The sequence below is a fragment of the Oncorhynchus gorbuscha genome, linkage group LG06 (assembly GCF_021184085.1).
Source record: "Oncorhynchus gorbuscha isolate QuinsamMale2020 ecotype Even-year linkage group LG06, OgorEven_v1.0, whole genome shotgun sequence".
NCBI classification, from domain to species: domain Eukaryota; kingdom Metazoa; phylum Chordata; class Actinopteri; order Salmoniformes; family Salmonidae; genus Oncorhynchus; species Oncorhynchus gorbuscha.
The window spans coordinates 68,209,354-68,236,746 of NC_060178.1; the positions used below are offsets into that span (position 1 = coordinate 68,209,354).

At 43.2% G+C, this 27,393-nt stretch overlaps 1 protein-coding gene across 1 annotated transcript in view; it reads right to left on the reverse strand.

Annotated features, from left to right (window-relative positions):
• LOC124038730 (VPS10 domain-containing receptor SorCS1-like) overlaps positions 1-27,393 on the reverse strand; it is a 139,924-nt gene that overhangs the window by 83,856 nt on the left and 28,675 nt on the right. The window contains exon 3 of the mRNA XM_046354809.1: positions 9,283-9,498. Coding sequence (XP_046210765.1) covers positions 9,283-9,498 — 216 coding nt within the window. The remainder of the gene's footprint in view (positions 1-9,282; positions 9,499-27,393) is intronic.

The window sequence follows — 27,393 nt, forward strand, 5'->3', positions numbered from 1 at the left end:
TTCTACACCTGCATTGCTTGCTGTTTGGGGTTTTTGACTTGGAACATACAAGACAAACTGGCACAGACAGACAGAAAACTCAGGGTTAAATACCCAGGGGATAATGGGGAAGATGGGTGACACCTGGAAGGGGTGGAGGCAAGCACAGGTGAAACCAATCAGGGTGTGACATCACTATTTCATTAAATATCTCGATTTGTAGCGAACTTCAAAATAATTCACCACGGGGACTTGATTATAATAAACTAATTTAAATAATGTGTTTGGCCATTCTGACGATCGTTATTTACACTCACGTGAGCCTAGAACAACAGATTCCAACAGGCGGATGATCTCTGGGAACTAATACACCAAAGAATCCGTTCCCAGCGGAGTGCCCAGATCCCTCATTGAGAAGAACAAAAATCTATGTTAGCCCTGCCGAACCGATCCCATATCTGGGTTAACACCGAAGGGTGCAGTCTCCACTCTGTAGAGATAGGATCTCCCCTGGAAATATCTGCCAAGATACTTTAACCTGAGTGACAGGAATTGCACACAGCTCCATATGAGCAGATAACGGGCCAGGTTTAAGGGAGGGATTGGCCGGGGGGACTTTATTTAACTCATCGTGCTCTAGTGACTCCCTGTGGTGGGCCGGGCCCCTGCAAGCTGACCTTGGTCATTAGTGTTTCCTCTGACACATTGGCGCGGCTGGCTTCCGGGTTAAGGCGGGACCACACAAATAGCCAGCTTCGAGTTCTTAGGAAACTATGCCGTTTTTAGTTTTTTATGTATTATTTCCCACATCGTTACCTCTGGAAATCTTAAGTCTTATTACATACGCCAGGAAGAACTATTGGATATAAGAGCAACGTCAACTTACCAACATTACGATCAGGAATATGACTTTCCCGAAGCGGATCCTCTGTTTGGACCACCACCCAGGATAATAGAGCTATTTCCAGTAGGCAATCCAAAACAATGACGCCGCAGAAGGGGCAGACAAAGCTGCCACCTGGCCAGGCTCCGTAGACTTACACATTGCACACCACTCCTGAGTATACTACTAGCCAATGTTCAGTCGCTTGACATCAAGGTAGATTACATTTGAGCAAGGGTTGACTTCCAGAGCGACATCAGAGATTGTAACATTCTCTGTTTCTCAGAAAGATGGCTCTCTTGGAATATTTTTTAGGAAACGGTTCAGCCACCACGCTTCTCCATGCATCACGCCGACAGAGATAAACACTTCTCTGGGAAAAGGAAGGGCGTGGGTGTATGCGTTATGATTAACGACTCATGGTGTAATCATAACAACATACAGGAACTCAAGTCCTTCTGCTCACCGGATCTAGAATTCATTACAATCAAGTGCCAGCCATTTTAACTACCTGGAGAATTCTCGTCAGTTATAGTCACAGCTGTGAACATTCCCCCTCAAGCAGACACCAAGACGGCCATCAAGGAACTTCACTCGAAACAATATGTAAACTGGAAACCATACATCCTGAGGTTGAATTTATTGAAGCTGGGGATTTTAACAATGCAAATTTGAGAACAAGTCTACCTAAATTCCTACAGCATATTGATTGCGCTACACCCACGTGCAACACACTCGACCACTGCTAGTCTAACTTCCGTGACACATACAAAGCCCTCACCCGCTATCGCATCGGCAAATCCGGCCATGACGCCATCCTGCTCCTTCCGACTTACAGGCAAAAACTCAAACAGGATGTACTAGTGACGAGAAACAGTCAACGCTGGTCCGACCAATCAGAAGCCACGCTTCAAGATTGTTTGATCACGCGGACAGCCTCAGAGAACAACATCGACCTATACGCTGACTCGTGAGTGTGTTTATAAAGAGGTGCATTGGAGACGTTGTACCCACTGTGACTATTAAAACCTACCCTAACCAGAAACCGTGGCTGGACGGTGGCATTCGCGCAAAACTGAAAGCGCGATCCACCGCGTTTAACCATAGAAAGAGGTCTGGGAAAATGTCTGAATATTTCTTTACAACTTTTTTGTACTAGGCAAGACAGTTAAGAAACACATTCTTATTTTCAATGACGGCCTAGGAACAGTGGGTTAACTGCCTGTTCAGGGGTAGAATGACAGATTTGTACCTTGTCAGCTTGGGGATTTGAACTTGCAATCTTTTGGTTACTAATCCAATGCTCTAACCACTAGGCTATCCTATAAACAGAATAGCTTTTCCATCTGCAAGGTAATCAAACAAGCGAAATGGTGTTCATTGACAATAGCTCAGCATTCAACACCATAGTACCCTCCAAGCTCATCATAAAGCTGGAGGCCCTGGGTATCAACCCTGCCCTGTGCAATTGGGTCCTGGGCTTTCTGACAGGCCGCCCCCAGGTTTTGAAGGTAGGAAACATCTCCACTTCGCTGATCCTCAACACTGGGGCCCCACAAGGGTGCTTGCTCAGCCCCCTCCCGTACTCCCTATTCACCCATGACTGTGTGGCCATGCACGCCTCCGACTCAATTATCAAGTTTGCAGACGACACAACAGTAGTGGGCTTGATTACCAACAGCAACGAGACAGCCTACAGGGAGGAGGTGACGGCACTCTGAGTCTGCTGTCAGGAAAACAACCTCTCACTCAACGTCAACAAAACAAAAGAGATGATCATGGACTTCAGGAAAATGCAGACGGAGAACCCCCTATCCACATCAAAGGGACAGCACTGGAGAAGGTGGTGCGGTCTGCACAATGCATCACCGGGGGCAAATTACCTGCCGTACATGACACCTACAGCACCCGATGTCACAGGAAGGCCAAAAAGACATCAACCACCCGAGCCACTGCCTGTTCACACCGTTACCATCCAGAAGGCGAAGTCAGTACAGGTGCCGAGAGACAGCTTCTAGAAAACAGCTTCTAGAGACTGAAAAACAGCTTCTATCTCATGTTTCTCACTACTAAACAGTAATCCCTAACTCAGAGAGGCTGCTGCCTACATTTAGACCCAATCACTGGCCACTTTCAAACTTCTTTGGGACTGGGGGGCAGTATTGAGTAGCTTGTATGAATAAGGTGCAGAGAGTAAACTGCCTGCTACTCAGACCTAGAAGTTTCTAAAACTGTTTGAAAGATGTCTGTGAGTATAACAGAACTCATATCAAATACCTGAGAAAAAATCCAACCAGCAAGTGGGAAATCTGAGGTTTGTAGTTTTTCAAGTCATTGCCTATCCAATATACAGTGTCTATTAGTTTATATTGCACTTCATTAGGCTTCCACTAGATGTCAACAGTCTTTAGAACCTTGTTTCAGGCTTCTACTGTGAAGGGGTAGCAGATATGAGCTGTTTGAGTCAGGGGTCTGGCAGAATGCCATGAGCTCAGTCAGGCGCGCGGCCCTTTTCCTTTTCATGCAAATTAATTACTTAAAAATCATACAATGTGATTTTCTGGATTTTTGTTTTAGATTCTGTCTCTCACAGTTGAAGTGTACCTATGATAAAAATTACAGACCTCTACATGCCTTGTAAGTAGGAAAACCTGCAAAATCTGCAGTGTATCAAAAACGTGTTCTCTCCACTGTATGTTTTTCTGTGAATTGGTGCTGACCTAACATAATCGCAAGGTATGCTTTCGTTGTAAAGCCTTTTTGAAATCAGACACTGTGGCATGATTAACGAGAAGTTTATCTTTAAAATAGGTTATAATACTTGTATCTTTGAGAAATTTTAATTATGAGATTTCTGTTGTTTTGAATTTGGCGCCCTGCAATTTCACTGGCTGTTGTTGAGGTGGGACGCTAGCATACCCCAGAGAAGTTAATAAATGGATCACTAATCACTTTATACAATGCACTCTAAATAATGCCTCTTTAATATTGTTTAAATATCTTACATTACTCATATCACATGTATATACTGTATTTTATACCATCTATTGCACCTTGCCTATGCCGCTCGGCCATCGCTCATCCATATACTTACATGTACATATTCTCATGCACCCCTTTAGATGTGTGTATTAGGTAGTTGTTGGGGAATTGTTAGACTACTTGTGAGATGTTACTGATATTTGATTTGATTTGACAAGGAGGAGGATGCAGAGCGAACTGCAGACTGTACCCCCTTGTCACCATCCTCATCACCCATGGTGAATGACCATACATTATCTCCTGAAGGGACAGTGCACCACCTTGAGGACTGTGCAAAAGAAAATTGGGGGGCATGCTTGTTTTCATATCCACCACTCTTGACAACTGTGTGTCTGAATGTGAGGAAGGAATTATGTTTATTATGCTCAAACCTGGACAATACCACACTTTCAATACCCCTGAACACAGATGAACCTTGGTACCGCCATTCTGATACCCGGCCCACACCTGGTTTGGGGACTTCAGCAACAGTAACTTACCCCCATTGATCAAGCCATTTAGGAGCACTGTTGCCACAGTAAATTAATAGGGAGCAGGGCCTTCTGCTAGGGTTGCAAGGTCTGCTCCTTCTGCCATGACCCAGCATGGCATCTGTGCCAAGATATCTGCCACTGCCCAGAAGCACCACGATGGTCAAAAACTAACCTTGAATAGCTCCTAGCTATTTAGTCATTGTTAGCCACTGCTAGCGGCCTTTACCATCTGCACAGACACCAGCTGTTTTTTAGCCTGGATAATACCTACCAGCCTCGGACTGTTTTTCTCCAATACAACGCCGGATTCCTGCCGTAAACCCTGGACCATTACTCCTGATTATCACAGCTAGCTAACTACCACCTAGTGATCCAGCCCCAAAGCTAGCCCTGAACAAGGCTGATCTCCCGGCTATCAAACAAAATTACTACAACTACAATACGTCTTTCACCATCTGGCCCGGTCCCTTTGTCGACACGACGACCTGCCAGACCACCACGACCAGACGTAATTCCATCCGACGTCGGAGCAGACGCTTCTACTAGCCCCGGCCTGTTAACTTTAAACGGCATGTCTCCCGCTTGCTAGAGTAGCAACGACTACCCCACGGCTTCCCTGTTCCAGCTATTGCTGTTCACTGGACCTTACGATTACTTGACTACATAGTTGATGCCTGCTGGACTGTTCATTTATCACGGTACTCCACTTTGTTTACTTTTGTTTATCTGTCAGCCCTAGCCCCGAACTCAGGCCCCGAACTCAGGCCCTGTGGGTAGTTAAATGACCCTCTCTGCCCATTCATCACCATTTTACCTGTTGTTGTTGTCTTAGCTGATTAGCTGTTGTTAGCTAGCTCTCCCAATAAACACCTGTGATTGCTTTATACCTCACGTTATGTTTCTCTCAAATGTCAATATGCCTTGTATACTGTTGTTTAAGATAGTTATCATTGTTTTAGTTTACTGCGGAGCCCCTAGTCCCACTCTATATGCCTCAGATACCTCTTTAGTCCCACCTTCCACATATGCGGTGACCTCAACCAGTATAACCAGCATGTCCAGAGATGCGACCTCTCTTATCATCACTCAGTGCCTGGGCTTACCTCCACTGTACCCGCACCCCACCATACCCCTGTCTGCACATTATTCCCTGAATCTTTTCTACCACGCCCAGAAATCTGTTCCTTTTATTCTCTGTCCCCAACGCACCAGACGACCGGTTTTGCTAGCCTTTAGCCTTACCCTCATCCTACTCCAACTCTGTTCCCCGGGTGATGTGGAGGTTAACCCAGGCCCTGCGTGTCCCCAGACACTCTCATTTGTTGACTTCTCTAATTTAAAAAAAAACTTGGTTTCACGCATGTTAACATCAGAAGCATCCTCGCTAAGTTTGTTTTCCTCACTGCTTTAGCACACTCCGCCAACCATGATGTCCTTGCCATGTCTAAATCCTAAATTAGGAAGGCCACCAAAAATTCTGAGATTTCTGAGATACCCAACTACAACATTTTCCGTCAAGATGGAACTGCCAAACGGGGAGGAGTTGCAATCTACTGCAGAGATAGCTTGCAAAGTTATGTCATACTTTCCAGATCTATGCCCAAACAGTTTGTGCTTCTAATAAAAAAAATGAATCTCTCCAGAAATAAGTCTCTCACTATTGCCGCCTGTTATAGACCCCCCTCTGTGCCCTGGACACCATATGTGAATTGATTGCCCCCCCATCTATCTTCAGAGTTTGTTCTGTTAGGTGACCTAAACTGGGATATGCTTAACTCCCCAGCAGTCCTACAATTTAAGCTAAATTCTCTCGATCTCACACAAATGATCAAGGAAACCACCAGGTACAACCCTAAATCCATAAACATGAGCACCCTCATAGATATTATCCTGACCAACTTGCCCTCTAAATACACCTCTGCTGTTTTCAATCAGGATCTCAGCGATCACTGCCTCATTGCTTGCATCCGCTATGGGTCCGGGGTCAAACGGCCACCCATCATCACTGTCAAACGCTCACTAAAACACTTCTGTGACCAGGCCTTTCTAATCGACCTGGCCCGGGTATCCTGGATGGATATTGACCTCATCCCGTCAGTCGAGGATGCCTGGTCATTCTTTAAAAGTAATTTCCTCACCATCTTAAATAAGCTTTCCCCTTTCAAAGAAATTTAGAACTAAGAACAGATATAGCCCTTGGTTCACTTCAGACCTGACTGCCCTTGACCAGCACAAAAACATCCTGTGGCGGACTGCAATAGCATCGAATAGTCCCCGCGATATGCAACTGTTCAAGGAATTCGGGAACCAATACACGCAGTCAGCCAGGAAAGCAAAGGCTAGATTTTTCAAACAGGAATTTGCATACTGTAGCTCTAACTCCCAAAAGTTTTGGGACACTGTAAAGTCCATGGAGAACAAGAGCACCTCCTTCCAGCTGCCCACTGCACTGAGACTTAGTAACACAGTCACCACCGATAAATCCATGATAATCATAAATTTCAATAAGCATTTCTCTACGGCTAGCCATGCTTTCCACCTGGCTACCTCAACCCCGGCCAACAGCTCGGCACCCCCCGCAGCTACTCGCCCGAGCCTCACCAGCTTCTCCTTCACCCAAATCCAGATAGCAGATGTTCTGAAAGAGCTGCAAAACCTGGACCCGTACAAATCAGCTGTGCTAGACAATCTGGACTCTCTCTTTCTAAAACTATCCGCCTCCATTGTTGCAACCCCTATTACCAGTCTGTTCAACCTCTCTTTCGTATCGTCCGAGATCCCTAAAGATTGGAAAGCTGCAGCGGTCATCCCCCTCTTCAAAGGGGGAAAAACTCTAGATCCAAACTGTTATAGACCTATATCCATCCTGCCCTGCCTTTCTAAAGTCTTCAAAAGCCAATTTAATAAACAGATCACTGACCATTTCGAATCCCACAGTACCTTCTCCCTAATGCAATCCGGTTTCCGATCTGGATTGCCACGCTCAAGGTACTAAACGATATCATAACTACCATCGATAAAAGACAATACTGTGCAGCCGTCTTCATCGACCTGGCCAAGGCTGTCGACTCTGTCAATCAACATATTCTTATAGGCAGACTCAATAGCCTTAGTTTCTCAAATGACTGCCTCGCCTGGTTCACCAACTATTTCGCAGACAGAGTTCAGTGTGTCAAATCGGAGGGCCTGTTGTCCGGACCTCTGGCAGTCTCTATGGGGGTACCACAGGGTTCAATTCTCGGGCTGACTCTTTTCTCTGTATATATCAACGATGTCGCTATTGCTGCTGGTGATTCCCTGATCCACCTCTACGCAGAAGACACCATTCTGTATACATTTGGCCCTTCTTTGGACACTGTGTTAACTAACCTCCAGACAAGCTTCCATACAACACTCCTTCTTTGGCCTCCAACCGCTCTTAAATGCTAGTAAAACCAAATGCATGCTTTTCAACTGTCCGCTGCCCCCACCCGCCCACCCAACCAGGATCACTACTCTGGACGGTTCTGATCTAGTATTATTACAAATGACTACAAAATACCTAGGTGTCTGGTGAAACTGTAAACTCTCCTTCCGGACTCACATCAAACATCTCCAATCCTAAAGCAAATCTAGAATCGGCTTCCTATTTCACAACAAAGCCTCCTTCACTCGCCGCTGCAGTTACTGCACTTTTTTTTTATTTAATTTTTTATATTTATTAGAAGCACTCTTTTAGATGCACAATCGAGAGCATCCTGGCGGGCTGTATCACCGCCTGGTACGGCAACTGCTCCGCCCTCAACCGTAAGGCTCTCCAGAGGGTAGTGAGGTCTGCACAACGCATCACCGGGGGCAAACTACCTGCCCTCCAGGACACCTACACCACCCGATGTTACAGGAAGGCCATAAAGATCATCAAGGACATCAACCACCCGAGCCACTGCCTGTTCACCCCGCTATCATCCAGAAGGCGAGGTCAGCAGTACAGGTGCATCAAAGCTGGGACCGAGAGACTGAAAATCAGCTTCTATCTCAAGGCCATCAGACTGTTAAACAGCCACCACTAACATTGAGTGGCTGCTGCCAACACACTGTCATTGACACTGACCCAACTCCAGCCACTTTAATAATGGGAATTGATGGGAAATGATGTAAATATATCACTAGCCACTTTAAACAATGCTACCTTATATAATGTTACTTACCCTACATTATTAATCTCATATGCATACGTATATACTGTACTCCACATCATCGACTGCATCCTTATGTAATACATGTATCACTAGCCACTTTAACTATGCCACTTTGTTTACTTTGTCTACATACTCATCTCATATGTATATACTGTACTCGATACCATCTACTGTATGCTGCTCTGTACCATCACTCATTCATATATCCTTATGTACATATTCCTTATCCCCTTACACTGTGTATAAGACAGTAGTTTTGGAATTGTTAGTTAGATTACTTGTTGGTTATCACTGCATTGTCGGAACTAGAAGCACAAGCATTTCGCTACACTCGCATTAACATCTGCTAACCATGTGTATGTGACAAATAAAATTTGATTTGATTTGGTTTGATTTGATTTTATTGCAGTTACAAAATTGAAATCTCCTTTTGTAAACAAAGAAAATATTGGCCACAAAATCAACATGTTTTTAGGCAATTTGAGTCTGTGGACTTATATGGTCTTCCAATGCCTCACAATTTAAACCAAGCTCCAGCATTTTAACTAGATGCGTACACAATACAACTTAACTACATATTATAGATTCTTCAGAAGACTAAGTCCACCACCTAAATTGTAGTTTTAAATACAGAACATATAGGCTATTTGTTATACATTCAAAACGATTATGCAATGTGCTATAGGCTAATGCAAGGGTGCAATCATCATTGCCAAGTTTGACTTACACTGCTATTTTGTCCAGACGAATACACCATGGCTTGGTTATGAGCTGAATCCCCGGTGAGTGCGAACGTAGAACTAATGAGTTTCAACTCATCATGTTGCCCCGGGGTTGAGGCATCTTCACTGTTCCATCGGAATCCGGACCAAGTTGCTCTGCTCTCAGCCGTCTGAAAGCTACGCTTTCGTCTCCTTCCACGGCTCCTAAAACTTTCTCCAACCTTGTTTTTTGATAATTCACGTCGTTTAAGTATATTTTCTCTTCCAAAACAATTAATCTTATTATGTCTAGTGTTATTGACGGATACTTTATTGACGGTGGCAGATGGAGTATATATGCCCGAGCCACTTTGATGCTGATAAAGCTCCTCAGAACTGGAAAGTTTCTCCCTGCTCTGACGTTTTTTAAATTCACGGCTGTATGATTTATTTGCAAAGTGCTGCTCGGATTTACGCACTGAAATGACCTCCCCATCACCGGAGACGCGCGCTAAATATTCTGCAACTTTGACTTCTTTACATCTGCCATTAAAGGGGAGACAACGTGGTGACTTCTCTGCTAACCCCACAATTTCACCCTCTGGTACTTTTCCAAATGGATCAAATACCACTTCAGAGAGTTCACGGGGAGCCGGCTTGATAACGGGGAGTTGACATGATGGAATGCACCTGATCTCCGTTTTGATCAAGTCCAGGGTGGAAGTTAGGGTAAAGAGCCACATCCACATAGCAATGTAACAATAAGAGCAGCAGCCGGGTACGGTTGCCTCCATCCTTCGTTAAAGTTAGTCCGCTTTGAATTGTGTCTTGTAGATAATAGAATACTTTTTAGGGTTTGATTATTATCTGTTGAATCGTTCGTTTCGGGAACGTAGGTTGATACGGTGCGCGACGAAGTGCTCAAACAAGTAGTGATGCAAACGATGCACTGAGGAGGAGCTGGCGATTAGATTCAGTCATGATAGGAGAGAAAAGAGAGGGGCTATATTTCCCATGTGCTTTCTTCCACATGATCTCAACCACGATAGAAAAATAATGATTGGAAAATATTTACCATGATTACATTTCCATTTGAGGTGACTTACTGTTTAGGGGAATTTAGTCTCTGGATAACATAGAAAATTAGAAATTATTTTAGTCATATTTTAATAAGGAACAACCCTTAAAACATACTGATGCATTGTTAATGGTGCACTCCATTGGACCAATTGATGCATATAGGCTGCTTAATTTTTGTCAAGAAACTTTGGCTACACTTTTAAATCAACTTAGCCTATGTATTTATTTTTGCTCAGAGCAGTCTTTGGGGACCTTAACTATGTCCACACGTTGTATTGTCATTAATATGTCATTAATAGACCAATTAATAATGTGTTAATAATTTGCAATTCCTTATTAGTATATTACATTTTCAAACGCAAGTAACATGGGTAAGAGTTATGATAGATCACTTATAAGGCATTTCTTATTAATGAATAGTAAATCAATAAATCATAATTATAAAAAAGAGTGTTATCTAGAACCTAAAGGGGTTCTTCAGCTGTCCCATTTAAATAACAGTTTTTGGTTCCAGGTAAAACAATATTGTGTTCAATGTAGAACCCTTTCCACATGGAACCCAAAAGGGTTCTACCTGGAACCAAAATCGTTTCTACCTGCAACCAAAAATGTTTTTTCTAAGGAGACAGCCCAATAAAACCTGTTTGCGATAGGGGGCAGCATTTTCATGTTTGGATGAAAAGCGTGCCACGAGTAAACTTCCTGCTACTCTGGCCCAGAAGCTAATATATGCATATTATTAGTAGTAATGGATAGAAAACACTCTGAAGTTTCTAAAACTGTCTGTGAGTATAACATAACTCATATGGCAGGCAAAAACCTGAGGTTTGTAGTTTTTCAACTCATCGCCTATCAAATATACAGTGTCTATGAGGTCATATTGCACTTCCTAAGGCTTCCACTGGATGTAAACAGTCTTTAGAACGTTGTTTGAGGCTTCTACTGTGAAGGAGGGGGGAATGAGAGCTGATTGAGTCAGGGGTTTGCCAGAGTGGCATGAGCTGATCACACGTGCACATGTGAGAGTGACCTGCATTCCATTGCAATTCTAAAGTCAATGGAATTCTCCGGTTGGAACATTATTGAAGATTTATGTTAAAAACATCCTATAGATTGATTCTATACATCGTTTGACATGTTTCTACGAACTGTAATATGACTTTTTTTACTTTTCGTCTGAACTTTCGCCTGGGCTTGCCCGCGACTCGTGAGTTTGGATTTGTTTACCAAACACGCTAACAAAAGGAGGTATTTGGACATAAATTATGGACTTTATCGAACAAAACAAACATTTATTGTGGATCTGGGATTCCTGGGAGTGTATTCTGATGAAGATCATCGAAGGTAAGTGAATATTTATAACGTTATTTCTGACTTTTACTGACTCCACAACATGGCGGGTATATGCATGGCTTGTTTTTGTGTCTGAGAGCCGTACTCAGATTATTACATGGTTTGCTTTTTCCGTAAAGTATTTTTGAAATATGACAGTGGCTGCATTAATGAGAAGTATATCTATAATTCTGTGCATAATAGTTGTATCTTTTATCAATGTTTATTATGAGTATTTCTGTAAACTGATGTGGCTCTCTGAAAATTCGCCGGATGTTTTCGAGGCACAACATTACTGACCATAAAGCGTCAATGTAAACTGAGATTTTTTGGATATAAATATTAACTTTATCGAACGAAACATACATGTATTGTGTAACATGAAGTCCTATGAGTGACATCTGATGAAGATCATCAAAGGTTAGTGATTCATTTTATCTCTATTTCTGCTTTTTGTGACTCCTCTCTTTGGCTGGAAAATGGCTGTGTGTTTTTGTGACTTGGCTCTGACCTTACATAATCATATTGTGTGCTTTTGCTGTGAAGTATTTTCGGAATCGGACACGATGGGTAGATTAACAAGAAGTTAAGCTTTAATTTGGTGTTTTGCACTTGTGAATGCAAGAAAGTTACATATTTCAAACAAATATTTTTGAATTTCGCGCTCTGCCTTTTCAGCTGAATGTTTTCGAGGGGTTCCCCTAGCCATAAGAAGTTTTAACACCCGCCCAGTCGCACAAATGTGCCGGAGGAAACATTGTTCAACTGACGACCGAGGTCAGATTGCTGGCGCCCGGACTGCCACAAGAAGTCACTAGAGCATGATGAGCCAAGTAAAGCCCCCCTGGCCAAACCATCCCCTTACCCGGGAATTGCCTTAGACCGCTGTGCCACTTGGGATGCCAATACAATACTACTTTATGCAACAGGGATCTTATGTTTGTTTTCGGTAACACTTGACACCCAGCGTCATAACACATTATGACACCTACATAAGAGTATCAAAACCCATATTTATTCAATTGTGTTTTTGCCCTAGCACTACACATCTGATTCAAATTATCAACTAATCACCAAGCTTTGCTAATTTTAATTAGCTGTGTAGTGTTAGGGAAGAAAGCAAAATGTGAGGACCGAGTTTGGGAAATGCTGGTCTACACACATAGGCCTATAATCACGATTGATATTCCCAATCACCCATCCATCTGCATTAGGCTGATGTCTGATGCAGCATAACCAAAACAGATTGAGACATCTAGTGCACACTGCATTGCTAATGGCGGCAAATGAAAGACGTCTCTGTGCTGTTGACCCCTCCATGTAACAGGAACATGTCCCAGCTCAAGCAAAGAGATGGGGAGGACAGTTCAATATAGAGACACTCTAAAGCATCAGTCAAGTCCAACCTCATCCTATTGATTAACTGTTACTCAGGACTAGAATGAAAGAGTTGGCATGGTGAGGATGGCTTCCACATCTAATAGAGCCCCAATGTTGGATTCAATCCAAGTAGTCATGCCACAGTTTGAAGGATTTCATATACTATATTCTCTGGCCAATGTATTGCCATAATTCTGCATATTTTCAGCAACTTCATGCACAACTATTATGCTAATAAAGTGAATGATTGTTGTATTACTTTTACAGAATAGTATCTTAGAGTTTGACCTACTCGTTATCTTAGCTGTGCTGGACACTCAGTCAAATTGGCAAATGGTCATTTCCAAAGATGACAACAGGTCATGGGCCAATTTTGAAAATGAACACAATAAGCATGCTTTTGTGTTAGCTCCTCAAACTTTTAGATAATAGGGTTTCAAAGGGGTTAAGGTCCTAAATGATGTCATAACCACCATCGATAAAAGACAATACTGTGCAGCCATCTTCATCGACCTGGCCAAAGCTTTCGACTCTGTCAATCACCACATTCTTATCGGCAGACTGAGCAGCCTTGGTTTCTCAAATGACTGCCTCGCATGGTTCACCAACTACTTCTCAGATAGAGTTTAGTGTGTCAAATCGGAGGGCCTGTTGTCCCGACATCTGGTAGTCTCTATGGCATTGCCACAGGGTTCAATTCTAGGGTCGACTCTTTTCTCTGTATACATCAATGATGTCGCTCTTACTGCTGGTGATTCTCTGATCCACCTCTACGCAGACAACACCATTCTGGATACTTCTGGCCCATCTTTGGACACGGTGTTAACAAACCTCCAGACGAGCTTCAATGCCATACAACACTCCTTCAATGGCCTCCAACTGCTCTTATCGCAAGCAAAACCAAATGCATGCTCTTCAACCCATCGCTGCCCCCACCCGCCCTCCCGTCTAGCATCATTACTCTGTACGGTTCTGACTTAGAATTCGTGGACAACACCAAATACCTAAGTGTCTGGTTAGACTGTAAACTCTCCTTCCAGACTCACATTAAGCATCTCCAATCCAAAATTAAATCTAGAATTGGCTTCCTATTTCACAACAAAGCATCCTTCACTCATGCTGCCAAACATACCCTCATAAAACTGACTATCCTGCCGATCCTTGACTTCGGCGATGTCATTTACAAAATAGCCTCCAACACTCTACTCAGCAAATTGGATGTAGTCTATCACAGTGCCATCCGTTTTGTCACCAAAGCCCCATACACTACCCACCACTGCGACCTGAATGCTCTCGTTGGCTGGCCCTCGCTTCAAATGCATCACCAAACCCACTGGCTCCAGGTCATCTATAAGTCTTGCTAGGTAAACCCCTGCCTTATCTCAGCTCACTGGTCACCATAGCAGCACCCACCTGTAGCACGCGTTCCAGCAGGTATATTTCACTGGTCACCCCCAAAGTCAACTCCTCCTTTGTTTGCCTTTCCTTCCAGTTCTCTGTTGCCAATGACTGGAATGAATTGCAAAAATCACTGCAGCTGGAGGCTTATATCTCCCTCACTAACTTTAAGCATCAGCTGTCAGAGCAGCTTACCGATCATTGCACCTGTACATAGCCCATCTGTAAATACCCACCCAACTACCTCATCCTCATGTTGTTATTTTTTTTTCTCCTTTGCACCCCAGTATCTCTACTTGTACATTCATCTTCTGCACATCTATCACTCCAGTGTTTAATTGCTGAATTGTAATTATTTCGCCACTATGGCCTATTCATTGCCTTACCTCCCCAATCTTATTACATTTGCACACACTGTATATATACTTTTCTATTGTGTTACTGACTGTACGTTTGTTTATCCCATTTGTAACTTTGTGTTGTTTGTGTCGCACTGCTTTGCTCAATCTTGGCCAGGTCGCAGTTGTATATGTGAACTTGTTCTCAACTGGCTTACCTGGTTAAATAAAAGGTTAAATAAAATAATAATAAAATGGTATCAAGAATATGAATATCCTTTCTTCGCATCCTGAGCTACAGGCAGTTAAATTTGGGTATGTCATTTTAGGCGAAAGTTGAAAAAAGGGGCGGATCCTTAAGAGGTTTTAATAAAGGTGTATGTCAATGTATGCTCAATACAAAAGTATAATCAACTCATCGGGGCTCTGTCACAAAAATGGAAGATGTAATTACTTAGAAGAGAAAGGAATTAATTCGTGCACGGCTTAAAATGAGTAGTATTAATCGTAAAATGTATCAGTTCCACTTATGTTTGAGAGGTTTGACAACTATTGACAACATAATATTCAAGTTAGTTGGGAACAGATTTTTGATTTCCCAATACCGTCGGGTTTATGAACTGATATTTAAAAAAAACATTTGATGCATCAATCCATTATTTTCAAGTTAAACTAGTATATAAAATGTTCTGCACAAAAAGAATGCTCAATATATGGGGCATTGAACAATCAGCCCTGTGCAGACACGAAGCAACAGAATCAATAGATCATCTCTTTTGGTACTGTCATTTCACTTTTGGAGTCAGGTCCAGGAGTGGTTGTTGAGTCATAATGTTTGTGTTCAGATGGACCTACAACCAGTACAGTTAGATCTGAAAAACCATGATCAAGCAATAGGAAATATGATTATACTCTTCGATGTAGTATTTATTTTTAGGGAAATCTCAGTAGCAATGGTGAGACATCACAGTCAAATAGAAAGATACTTTGTAAAAGGAAATAGTAAAATGGTAATATACTGGGAAAGACGGGCTAGTTTGTGGACATCTGAGGGATGGAATTAAGATTAGAGGTATTGGTTGATTTGATGATGCACTTGGATTTCAGTATATGTAGGAGGAGGCTATACAGGGGTATGTCATCAAGGCAAAGGGTGGCTACTTTGAAGAATCTCAAAAATATAATATATTTTGACCTGTTTCAAACTTTTTTGGTTACTACATGATTCCATATGTGTTATTTCATTGTTTATATGTCTTCACTATTATTCTACAATGTAGAACATAGTCAAATAAAGAAAAACCCTTGAATGAGTACGTGTCCAAACTTTTGACTGGTACTGTACGCATATTGAATTGTAATGTTTTTCATTTGGTCCTCCAACCAGGGGAGGGGGTGTTAGGAAGAAAAAGAAGGGGATTAGAAATTATTTTATTTTATAAAGTAATCTGTCTGGTAATATCATATCTGATCTATAATATATATAATTACAAAAAATATTGGTCTATTCTTTTTCTTATTAGTAATCTACATTATTCATTTCACTCCAACATTTGAGTCTAAACAAAAACCATGCTTACTGGGACCATACATATAAGAGACTGCATCACTACCTGTGGACTGCAGTCAACACAGGGAGTTACATTGGATGTTCATTTAATCATCCAGTTAGATGGGAAGTGCAGTTACAAACATGATTTTCTTATTTTTTGTATAATATTTCCAAACTATGAGGTTGAAATAACATTCTGAAAATGTGAAAATTATGATGCCCTTTTTGTGTCAGAGCTGTCCCTGGAATTTCAGCCTGTTCAGGTGGGATAGAGTTTTTGGCCCAGATCATGACATCACAGTCTGATCTGATTATTCTGACCAATGACCAGTCACCTTTTATTTGTGTATCCTCCAATTTTGAAGGGGTAGACATGGTAGGCTTTAGAGTACGATCCTATCCACCAGTCAGGGCTGTTTATATAAATATATTTACATTTGTATCAACACCCACACGCTCAGACTGAGCATTTCAATGGCAAAAGAAGGCTCATGGTAATAAATTACAAATATATTTGTTATATAAACACACACAGTTATTTATTAGACTTACATTGATGATTTTAAAATATGTACTGTATTAAAAAGAATGCACGGGGGCTTTAAGCATGAATTTACTAATAATGAGAGTTTCTGGTTTTGTGAAATTAAAACACAGTTAATCCACGGACAATTGCAGTGTCATCATGCCTTCTGACAAAAGCTCTGACATCAATTATTATCATTATTGCATATTTTTTTAATTGAATTCATGATATGTCTATTGTACTTCATCAAAACTGTCAAAAGCAACATAGTCGTGTGACTTTTTAAAACACAGAGGGAACAAAGTTCTCACAACCAGTATTGACCATTTTAATGCATGTTTTGTCATGTCTTGTTGCCTTGTTTCTAGAAATGGCTGTAATGAGTCAAGCGATGGTTAACTTTTAATTGAGGGTAAATATTTTTTACGTGCCTTGTTGTTTTCAACCCGGTGGAGCAGCGTAGACGTTAATGGTGGCTGTTAAACCTAAAGGTTGATAATGATGTAATTTATGCTCAAGAGGCAGTTTGGAATGCTAATCCGCTCATGCTTTCAATCATAGCCCACTCGCAATATCGTAAAATATTTACTTTCTCAGGAACCCTATTCTGTGTGCTGGTGCAAAATCCTCAGCCTATTGGAGAGGTAAGAATATAGACTCATATACCCTACAGTGCTCCTCTGCCATATTGGGATCCTGTCGGGGACATTTAAAATGCTCTGTGATTTTGTCAGATTTCAAATGTCTAACCTTTCCATCTGAGATACTTCACAGTACTAAATATAAGAGTTGCCCCCCCCGGTATCTTACAAGCATGCTGTTTTGATCTCTAAGGTTGTGATATATGCTTTGGTTAATAATTGATGTCAAGTATGATGTTTCTCTCAATCCTCCTTCATAAGGCTCAAAAAGGACATTCCTGAAAACGAGAGGGATCTCCTGAAATATGAAATATTTTACTTAGTGAATAACTGATGCACTGTGTGGGAGTTGTCTCTAATGGTAATTCAGCAAACCTCAGTGGTTTATTGGGCTGTCATGGCCTTGCTCAGGATAGACTAGGATGACCTCATTAAAGGTCTAACATATGGAGCTAGCAACCTGTGCACTGGACTTTCTGCAAGAGTTTTTGCAGGAGAAAAAACAAAAGTGTCACTCTCCTTGTTTATATTATGTCTCGCATGACTAATTAGGCAGGCGAAAAAGTCTGAAAACCTCAATTCAGCCACAAGGAACCTTCTTTCACTGGAGCTACACAAAACTCTGAGACTACAGTAAGCATACTCAGGGCCAGGCTGGAATTACTTCTGCTCCACAAGAAGCCCCCACTATAGTGGAGAGGAGAGGGAAAAAACAAAGCAACATAAGACCTGAGGCTGTTGACTTAAAGAATGGAACAAAGAGAGAGCAGTAGGGCTGGTGTATATCATACTCAGTTACAAAACGGCAACTGTAATCTGTTATGTTTCCAGCAAAAAAAATATTGTAATCAAATTACAGATACTTTTGAGTGTCACAGCATCATTGGACTGAGCTTGTTGTCATTGCAGGCAATCTCAACGCTGTGTGTTACAGGAAAGACATCCTCCTCCCGCATGTGGAACTCTTCCTGCAAGCTCATCCTGATATGACCCTCCAGCATGACAACGCCACCTGCCATACTGCTCCTTCTGTGTGACTTCCGGCAAGACAGGAATGTCAGTGTTCTGCCATGGCCAGCGAAGAGCCCGGATCTCAATCCCATTGAGCGCGACTGGGACCTGTTGGATCGGAGGGTGAGGGCTAGGGCCATTCCCCTCAGAAATGTCCGGGAACTTGCAGGTGCCTTGGTGGAAGAGTGGGGTAACATCTCACAGCAAGAACTGGCACATCTGGTGCAGTCCATGAAGATAAGATGCACTGCAGTACTTCCTGCAGTTGGTGACCACACCAGATACTGACTGTTACTTTTGATTTTGATCCCCCCTTTGTTCAGGGACACATTATTATATTTCCGTTAGTCACATGTCGGTGGAACCTGTTCAGTTTATGTCTCAGTTGTTGAATCTTGTTATGTTCATACAAATATTCACACATGCTAAGTGTACTGAAAATAAATGCAGTTGACAGTGAGATTTTTTTGCTGGGTTTATATACAGTATATACACTACCTTTCAAAAATATTGATGTCACTTAGAATTGTCCTTGTTTTTGAATGAAAAGCACATTTTCTGTCCGTTAAAATAACATCAAATTGATCAGAAATACAGTGTAGACATGGTTAATGTTGTAAATTAATATTGTTGCTGGAAACTGCAGATTTTTAATGGAATATCTACATAGGCGTACAGAGGACCATTATCAGAAATAATCACTCCTATGTTCCAATGGCACGTTGTGTTAGCTAATCCAAGTTTATAATCTTAAAAGGCTAATTGATAATTAGAAAACTATTTTGCAATTATGTTAGCACAGCTGAAAACTTTGTTCTGTTTAAAGATGCAATAAAACTGGCCTTCTTTAGACTAGTTGAGTATCTGGACATCAGCATTTGTAGATTCGATTACAGGCTCAAAATGGCCAGGAACAAAGAACTTTCTTTTGAAACTTGTCAGTCTATTCTTGTTCTGAAAAATGAAGGCTATTCCATGTGAGAAGTTTAAAAGAAACTGAAGATCTCGTACAACGCTGTGTACTACTCCCTTCAGAGAACAGTGCAAACTGTCTGTAACAAGAATAGAAAGAGGAGTGGGAGGCCCTGGTGCAAAACTGAGCATGAGGACAAGTAAATTAGAGTGTCTAGTTTGAGAAACAGATGCCTCACAAGTCCTCAACTGGCAGCTTCATTAAATAGTAACCTCAAAACACCCGTCTCAATGTCACAAGTGAAGAGGCGACTCAGGGATGCTGGCCTTCTAGGTAGAGTTCCTCGGTCCAGTGTCTGTTCTTTTGCCCATCTTAATATTTTATTTTTATTGGCCAATCTGAGACATGTCTTTTTCTTTGCAACCCTGCCTAGAAGGCCAGCATAATTTTAATATCAAGGATGGTCACTCCTTGCATCCGTAGCTCTGTTTAATAATCTGACAGTGGTTACATTTCTCCAGGCCCATCCTTCAGTTTTTTACCAAAACAGAGGCGAGGCAACAATTTTGTTAATGTTTTCTCTGTGGGTTTGCTCTTTACACAGCTGCATATTATCAAGATATCAAAATGTCACCAACAATATTGTAAACAATAGGCCAAAATCAAACGCAGCAAATGGCATTCATTTTTCACATGTAAATGGTACTTTTCAGTAGTGCTCAAAGCATGCCATTCCATGAGCGCAGCATTTAATTTTCAACTCAAATCAATGAGCCCAATCGGTCCTCCATGACAACAAAATCCTAAACACCACAGTAGGGCTGGCTAATAAATCCTTAGTTATGGGGTTATGCTCAGATAAATCAACTTGGCTAATCTATGCTTCCATATTTACAGGTCCTATTCTTGAAGATCAAGGGTTATAATATTTATCGGAATGATTGGAATTCTGCTAGACTTTGGTTTTTAATGTTAAGATATAATTTAATCGTGTTATTATATGTAGTCGGAAGCAATGGGTTAGAAGAAGCCTACATAACCCATAAAGTAAAATGTAACATCCATATATGGCATGCTAGGTAAACTTTAACATTGATTTATCCTGCAATAGATGTCATTCAATTGGGAACATTCATTTTTGTCTTCCTCTCATGCCTCTTAAGCGGAAAGTAATCTAAACGTAACTGAATGTTAATCAAGTTACTGAGTTTGGGTAATCCAAAAGTTAAGTTAATGATTACAATTTTGGACAGGTAACTAGTTACTGCAATGGATCATGTTCAGAAAGTAACCTACCCAACCCTGATCACACTACATCATAGTGAACTCCCAAAGCTGTTTCTAATGGGACACTTAAGAGGGAGGGGAGTGACTGACTGTGTTCAACCCAGCGAGAAGTGGATAGAGGGAGGACAAAGAGATGAGAGGACACTGTCTAACCTGGTTGAAGGCAACAGATCAAACATGATGGCACTGTACTCGTGTCCACCACTTGTGCCAAAGGCCTCAGAGAATGTTGGTGTGATGCAAGAAAAAACTATCTATCTCTAAATAAGCTTCTCAGAAGTTCATATCATATCAAACATGAAAATTGGCGCCGGAAGGAATGGCAGCGGTTTTACGGGCGCCCAACCAATTGTGCTATAATGTGTTTTTTTTGCGTTATTTGTAACTTATTTTGTACATAATGTTTCTGCAACCGTATCTTACAGCAAAATAAAAGCTTCTGGACATCAGGACAGCGATCACTCACAGTGGATTAGACGAAGATTGTCTTGTGCATCTTGTTTGTTGAAGAAACATTCTCCAATCACCCTGCAGGGCCGACATCCATGTTATTTGCAAGAGGAAGCGACGCAGGTACAGAGGACAAAGAGCCGGATGCTTGGTCAGGATCCGAAAAAGGCGAGTGGGAAAGCTGCCGTTACCGTCAATACTACTCGCCAACACTACTCGCCAACACTACTTGCCAACGAGCAATCATTGGACAATAAACTAGATGAGGTACGATCACGAATAATCCTACCAACGGGACATCAAAAACTGTAATATCCTATGTTTCACGGAATCATGGCTGAATGACGACATGGATATTCAGCTAGCAGGATACACGCTGCACCGACAAGATAGAACAGCACACTCCGGTAAGACAAGGGGGGGGGGGGCTGTGCATATTTGTACACAACAGCTGGTGCACGAAATTGAAGGAAGTCTCCAGATTTTGCTCGCCTGAAGTAGAGTATATTGTGATAAATTGCAGGCCACACTATTTGCCTAGAAAGTGTTCCGCTATACTTTTCGTGGCTGTTTATTTACCACCACAGAAAGATGCTGGCACTAAGACCGCACTCAGTCAGCTGTATAAGGAAATAAATAAACAGGAAACCACTCATCCAGAGGCGGCGCTCCTAGCGGCCGGAGACTTTAATGTAGGGAAACTTAAATCAGTTCTACCAAATTTCCATCAACATGTTAAATGTGCAACCAGAGGGGAAGAAATTCTAAATCACCTGTACTCCACACACAGAGATGTGTACAAAGCTCCACAACCACAACTCTATCCTTCTGATTCCTGCTTACAAGCAAAAATTAAAGCAGTAAAAAAGTGGTCAGATGAAGCAGATGCTATACTACAGATCAAATCAAATCAAATGTATTTATTTCGCCCTTCGTACATCAGCTGATATCTCAAAGTGCTGTACAGAAACCCAGCCTAAAACCCCAAACAGCAAGCAATGCAGGTGTAGAGGACTGTTTTACTATCACAGACTGGAACATGTTCCGGGATTCTTCCGATGGCATTGAGGAAAACACCACATCTGTCACTGGATTTATTAATAAGTGCATTGAGGACATCGTCCACTCAGTGACTGTACATACATACCCCATCCAGAAGCCATGGATTACAGGCAACATTCGCACTGAGCTAAAGGGTAGAGCTGCCGCTTTCAAGGTGCGGGACTCTAACCCAGAAGCTTACAAGAAATCCTGCTATGCCCTGCGACGAACCATCAAACTGGCAAAGCATCAATACAGGGCTAAGATTGAATCATACTACACCGGCTCCGACACCGGATCTGAAGCTCGTCTTATGTGGCAGGGCTTGAAAACTATTAAAGACTACAAAGGGAAGCACAGCCGCGAGCTGCCCAGTGACACGAGCCTACCAGACGAGCTAAATCACTTCTATGCTCGCTTCGAGGCAAGCAACACTGAGGCATGCATGAGAGCATCAGCTGTTCCAGGTGATCACGCTCTCCGTAGCTGACGTGCGTAAGACCTTTAAACAGGTCAACATACACAAGGCTGCGGGGCCAGACGGATTACCAGGACGTGTGCTCCGGGCAGGTTCAGTGGTGTGAGAAATGTTGGGGAGTTCTTGACCATTGAGAGCGTTGACGGATATCTTGTGCGTGAGTGAGGTGATAGGAATCTGGAGTTTGTGAGCGAGCTTGAAGTCCATGAAATTACCCTCTGCTCCTGAGTCCAGTAAGGCTTGGGTGTCGTGCGTGTGGGTGGCCCATCTTAGTCTTACCGGGAGGACAGTAGATGATGAGGTCTTCTCTGTGGTGACACCACCCGATAGTAGCCTCATGCTTACTACCGGGCCTGATCTTTTACCAGGCAGGAGTGGATAAAGTGGCCCGCTCTACCACAGTAGAGACAGAGTCTTTGGGATCTCCGCCTCTCCCTCTCTTCCCGGGAGAGGCGAGCTCTCCCCAGCTGCATGGGTTCGTGAGCGGAGGCTGAACTGGCCGTGTTCCCGCCGCTGGCATGCCAGCCCTCCGTGTCGTTATACGGTCTGGTAGGGCATGCTCGGCGGCCAATACGACTCAGACGAGCGTCGACCCTCAAGGCTAGTTCCACTAGTCCATTTAAACTCCTGGGAAGGTCCAGAACATAAATCTCCTTCTGGATCCGGTCCTCCAGCCCATGCAGGAACATGTCCCACTGCGCCTCCTCGTTCCACTGACACTCTGCGGCCAGAGTGCGGAATTGGATGGAGTATTCCGATACTGAACGGTCTCCTTGGCGAAGGTCAGCGAGTAGTCTGGCCGCCTCCCTACCCGCCACGGCCCGATCGAAGACCCTTCTCATCTCCTCGGAGAGTGTCTGGAAAGAGGTGCAGCATGGGTCCTGGTTCGCCCACACCGCCGTTCCCCAAAGAGCCGCTTTGCCTGATAGCAGTGTGAGTATGAATGCTACCTTAGACTGTTCACGGTTGAAGGTCCGTGGCTGCAATGAGAAATGCATGGAACATCTCGTAAGAAAAGCTCTGCAATAGTCAGGATCACCTGAATAACCCTCTGGTGTCGGTAGCCGTGGCTCTAGCTGGGAATCCGGCTCTGGCGGGGCGGTTTGAACTGCCGGTGTAGGTGGCGCAGAGGTTGGGTCAGCTGGGATACCTGCGTCGCAAGGGCTTGTACTGCCCAACCTGTGCTGGAGATGTTCTCCTCTTGTTGATCCATTCTCGTGATACTGCGGGAAATGAATTCGGTCAGACTCGTTGGACTCGCTGCATCCATGGTCTGGTCAGATCGTTCTGTGACAATACAGAGGCGGATGCAAGATGCAAGCAAGGGATGGTTTAATGAATACAGTTTACAGCAGCAACAGGACAGACAGACTGTACTCAGACGGAATCCGACCCAGGGACTAGGGCGCATCTTCCGATGATAGCGTGCTGAGAAATCCAGGGGAGTGTGTCCGGATGGGTAGGAAGGAGCACAGCAGATAATCCACACAAGGGCGGCGAGAGATGAGCACGGACACACGACACAACCTCAGGGAAGTAACAACGATCTGACAACAAGAAACACTGGTGACAGAACATATAAAGGGAAGATAAGTGGTTCCAGCTGGCGCAGACAATCAGGTCGAGATTGGGAACCACGCCCACACAAACACGGGAGAGAGAGAGAGAGAAAGAGAGAGAGAGGAGAGAGAGAGAGAGAGAGAGAGAGAGAGAGAGAGAGAGAGAGAGAGAGAGAGAGAGAGAGAGAGAGAGAGAGAGAGAGAGAGAGAGAGAGAGAGAGAGAGAGAGAGAGAGAGAGAGAGAGAGAGAGAAAGGAGGCAGTGGATTCATGAACCGTGACAGTATGATTGGCTTTACTGTCTATTTATGTATTCGGCATATTCGTAAAGTATTCAGACCCCTGTTTATTTACACATTTCTAAAATTGATTAAAAAATTTATAAATTCCCATCAATCTACACACAATACTCCATAATGAAAAACAAAAACAAGTTGGTAGAAAGTTTTGCAAATTTGTTCCAAAAAAATATTCAGATCCTTTACTCAGTTCTTTGTTGAAGCACCTTTGGCAGCGATTACAGCCTTCGGTCTTCTTGGGTATGATGCTACAAGCTTGGCACACCTGGGTTTGGGGAGTTTTTACCATTCTTCTTTGCAGATCCTCTCAAGATCTGTCAGGTTGGATGGGGAGCGACGCTGCACAGAAATTGTCAGGTCTCTCCGGAGATGTTCGATCGGGTTCAAGTCTGGGCTCTGGCTGGGCCACTCAAAGACATTCAGAGACTTGTACCGAAGCCACTACTGCGTTGTCTTACCTGTGTGCTTAGGGTTGTTGTCCAGTTAGAAAGTGAACCTTCAGCCCAGTCTGAGGTCCAGAGCACTCTGGAGCAGGTTTTTATCAAAGATCTCTCTGTACTTTTCTCCATTCATCTTTCCCTCGATCCTGACTGGTCTCTCAGTCCCTGCCACTGAAAAACATCCCCACAGCATGATGTTGCCACCACCATGCTTCACCGTCGGGATGGTGCAAGATTTTCTCCAGATGTTATGCTTGGCATTCAGCCCAAAGAGTTTCATTAGACCTGAGTCCTTGTTTCTCTTGGCCTGAGTCCTTTAGGTGCCTTTTGGCAAATTCCAAGCGGGTTGTCATGTGCCTTTTACTGAGGAGTGGCTTCCGTCTGGCCACTCTTCCATAAAGGCCTTATTGGTGGAGTGCTGCAGAGATGGTTGTCCTTCTGGAAGGTTCTCCCATCTCCACAGAGGAAATCTGGAGCTCTGTCAGAGTGACCCTCGGGTTCTTGGTCATCTTCCTGACCAAGGCCCTTCTCCCCCAATTGCTCAGTTTGGCCCAGGCGGCCAGCTCTAGGAAATATTTTGGTTGTTCCAAACTTCTTCCATTTAAGAATACTCGAGGCCAATGTTTTCTTGGGGCCTTCAATGCTGCAGAAGGTACCCTTGCCCGGATCTGTGCCTCGACACAATCCTGTCTCTGAGCTCCACGGACAATTCCTTCGACTTCATGGCTTGGTTTTTGCTCTGACGTGCACTGTCAATTGTGGGACCTTATATACTGTAGACAGGTGTGTGCCTTCCAAATCATATCCAATTAAATGCATTTACCACAGGTGGACTCCAATCAAGTTGTAGAAACATCTCAAGGATGATTAATGGAAACAGGATGCACCTGAGATCAATTTCGATTATCATAGCAAAGGGTCTGAATACTAATGTAAATAAGGTATTCTGTTTTTTATTTGCTAAAACTGTTTTACTTTGCCCATTATGGGGGATTATGATTTATGAGGAAAAAAAATATTTGATCAATTTTAGAATTAGGCTGTAACTTAACAAAATGTGAAAAAAAGTCAAGGGGTCTGAATACTTTTAGAGCGCATTGTAAACGGTGTTGTAGTCCCCTACCATTATAATTGATACTTCCGGCGCCGACAGAGATGGCCGCCTCGCTTCGCATTCCTAGGAAACTATGCAGTTTTTTGTTTTTTTACGTGTTATTTCTTACATTAGTACCCCAGGTCATCTTAGGTTTCATTACATACAGTCGAGAAGAACTACTGAATATAAGATCAGCGTCAACTCACCATCAGTACGACCAAGAATATGTTTTCCGTGACGGGGATCCTGTGTTCTGCCTTACAAACAGGTCAACGGAATTGATTCCATGCAGCGACCCCAAAAAACGACTTCGTAAAAGAGAGAAACGTAGCATTCTTCTGGTCAGACTCCGGACACGGGCACATCATGCACCACTCCCTAGCATTCTTCTTGCCAATGTCCAGTATTTCGCCCTTCGTACATCAGCTGATATCTCAAAGTGCTGTACAGAAACCCAGCCTAAAACCCCAAACAGCAAGCAATGCAGGTGTAGAGGACTGTTTTACTATCACAGACTGGAACATGTTCCGGGATTCTTCCGATGGCATTGAGGAAAACACCACATCTGTCACTGGATTTATTAATAAGTGCATTGAGGACATCGTCCACTCAGTGACTGTACATACATACCCCATCCAGAAGCCATGGATTACAGGCAACATTCGCACTGAGCTAAAGGGTAGAGCTGCCGCTTTCAAGGTGCGGGACTCCAACCCAGAAGCTTACAAGAAATCCTGCTATGCCCTGCGACGAACCATCAAACTGGCAAAGCATCAATACAGGGCTAAGATTGAATCATACTACACCGGCTCCGACACCGGATCTGAAGCTCGTCTTATGTGGCAGGGCTTGAAAACTATTAAAGACTACAAAGGGAAGCACAGCCGCGAGCTGCCCAGTGACACGAGCCTACCAGGCGAGCTAAATCACTTCTATGCTCGCTTCGAGGCAAGCAACACTGAGGCATGCATGAGAGCATCAGCTGTTCCAGGTGATCACGCTCTCCGTAGCTGACGTGCGTAAGACCTTTAAACAGGTCAACATACACAAGGCTGCGGGGCCAGACGGATTACCAGGACGTGTGCTCCGGGCAGGTTCAGTGGTGTGAGAAATGTTGGGGAGTTCTTGACCATTGAGAGCGTTGACGGATATCTTGTGCGTGAGTGAGGTGATAGGAATCTGGAGTTTGTGAGCGAGCTTGAAGTCCATGAAATTACCCTCTGCTCCTGAGTCCAGTAAGGCTTGGGTGTCGTGCGTGTGGGTGGCCCATCTTAGTCTTACCGGGAGGACAGTAGATGATGAGGTCTTCTCTGTGGT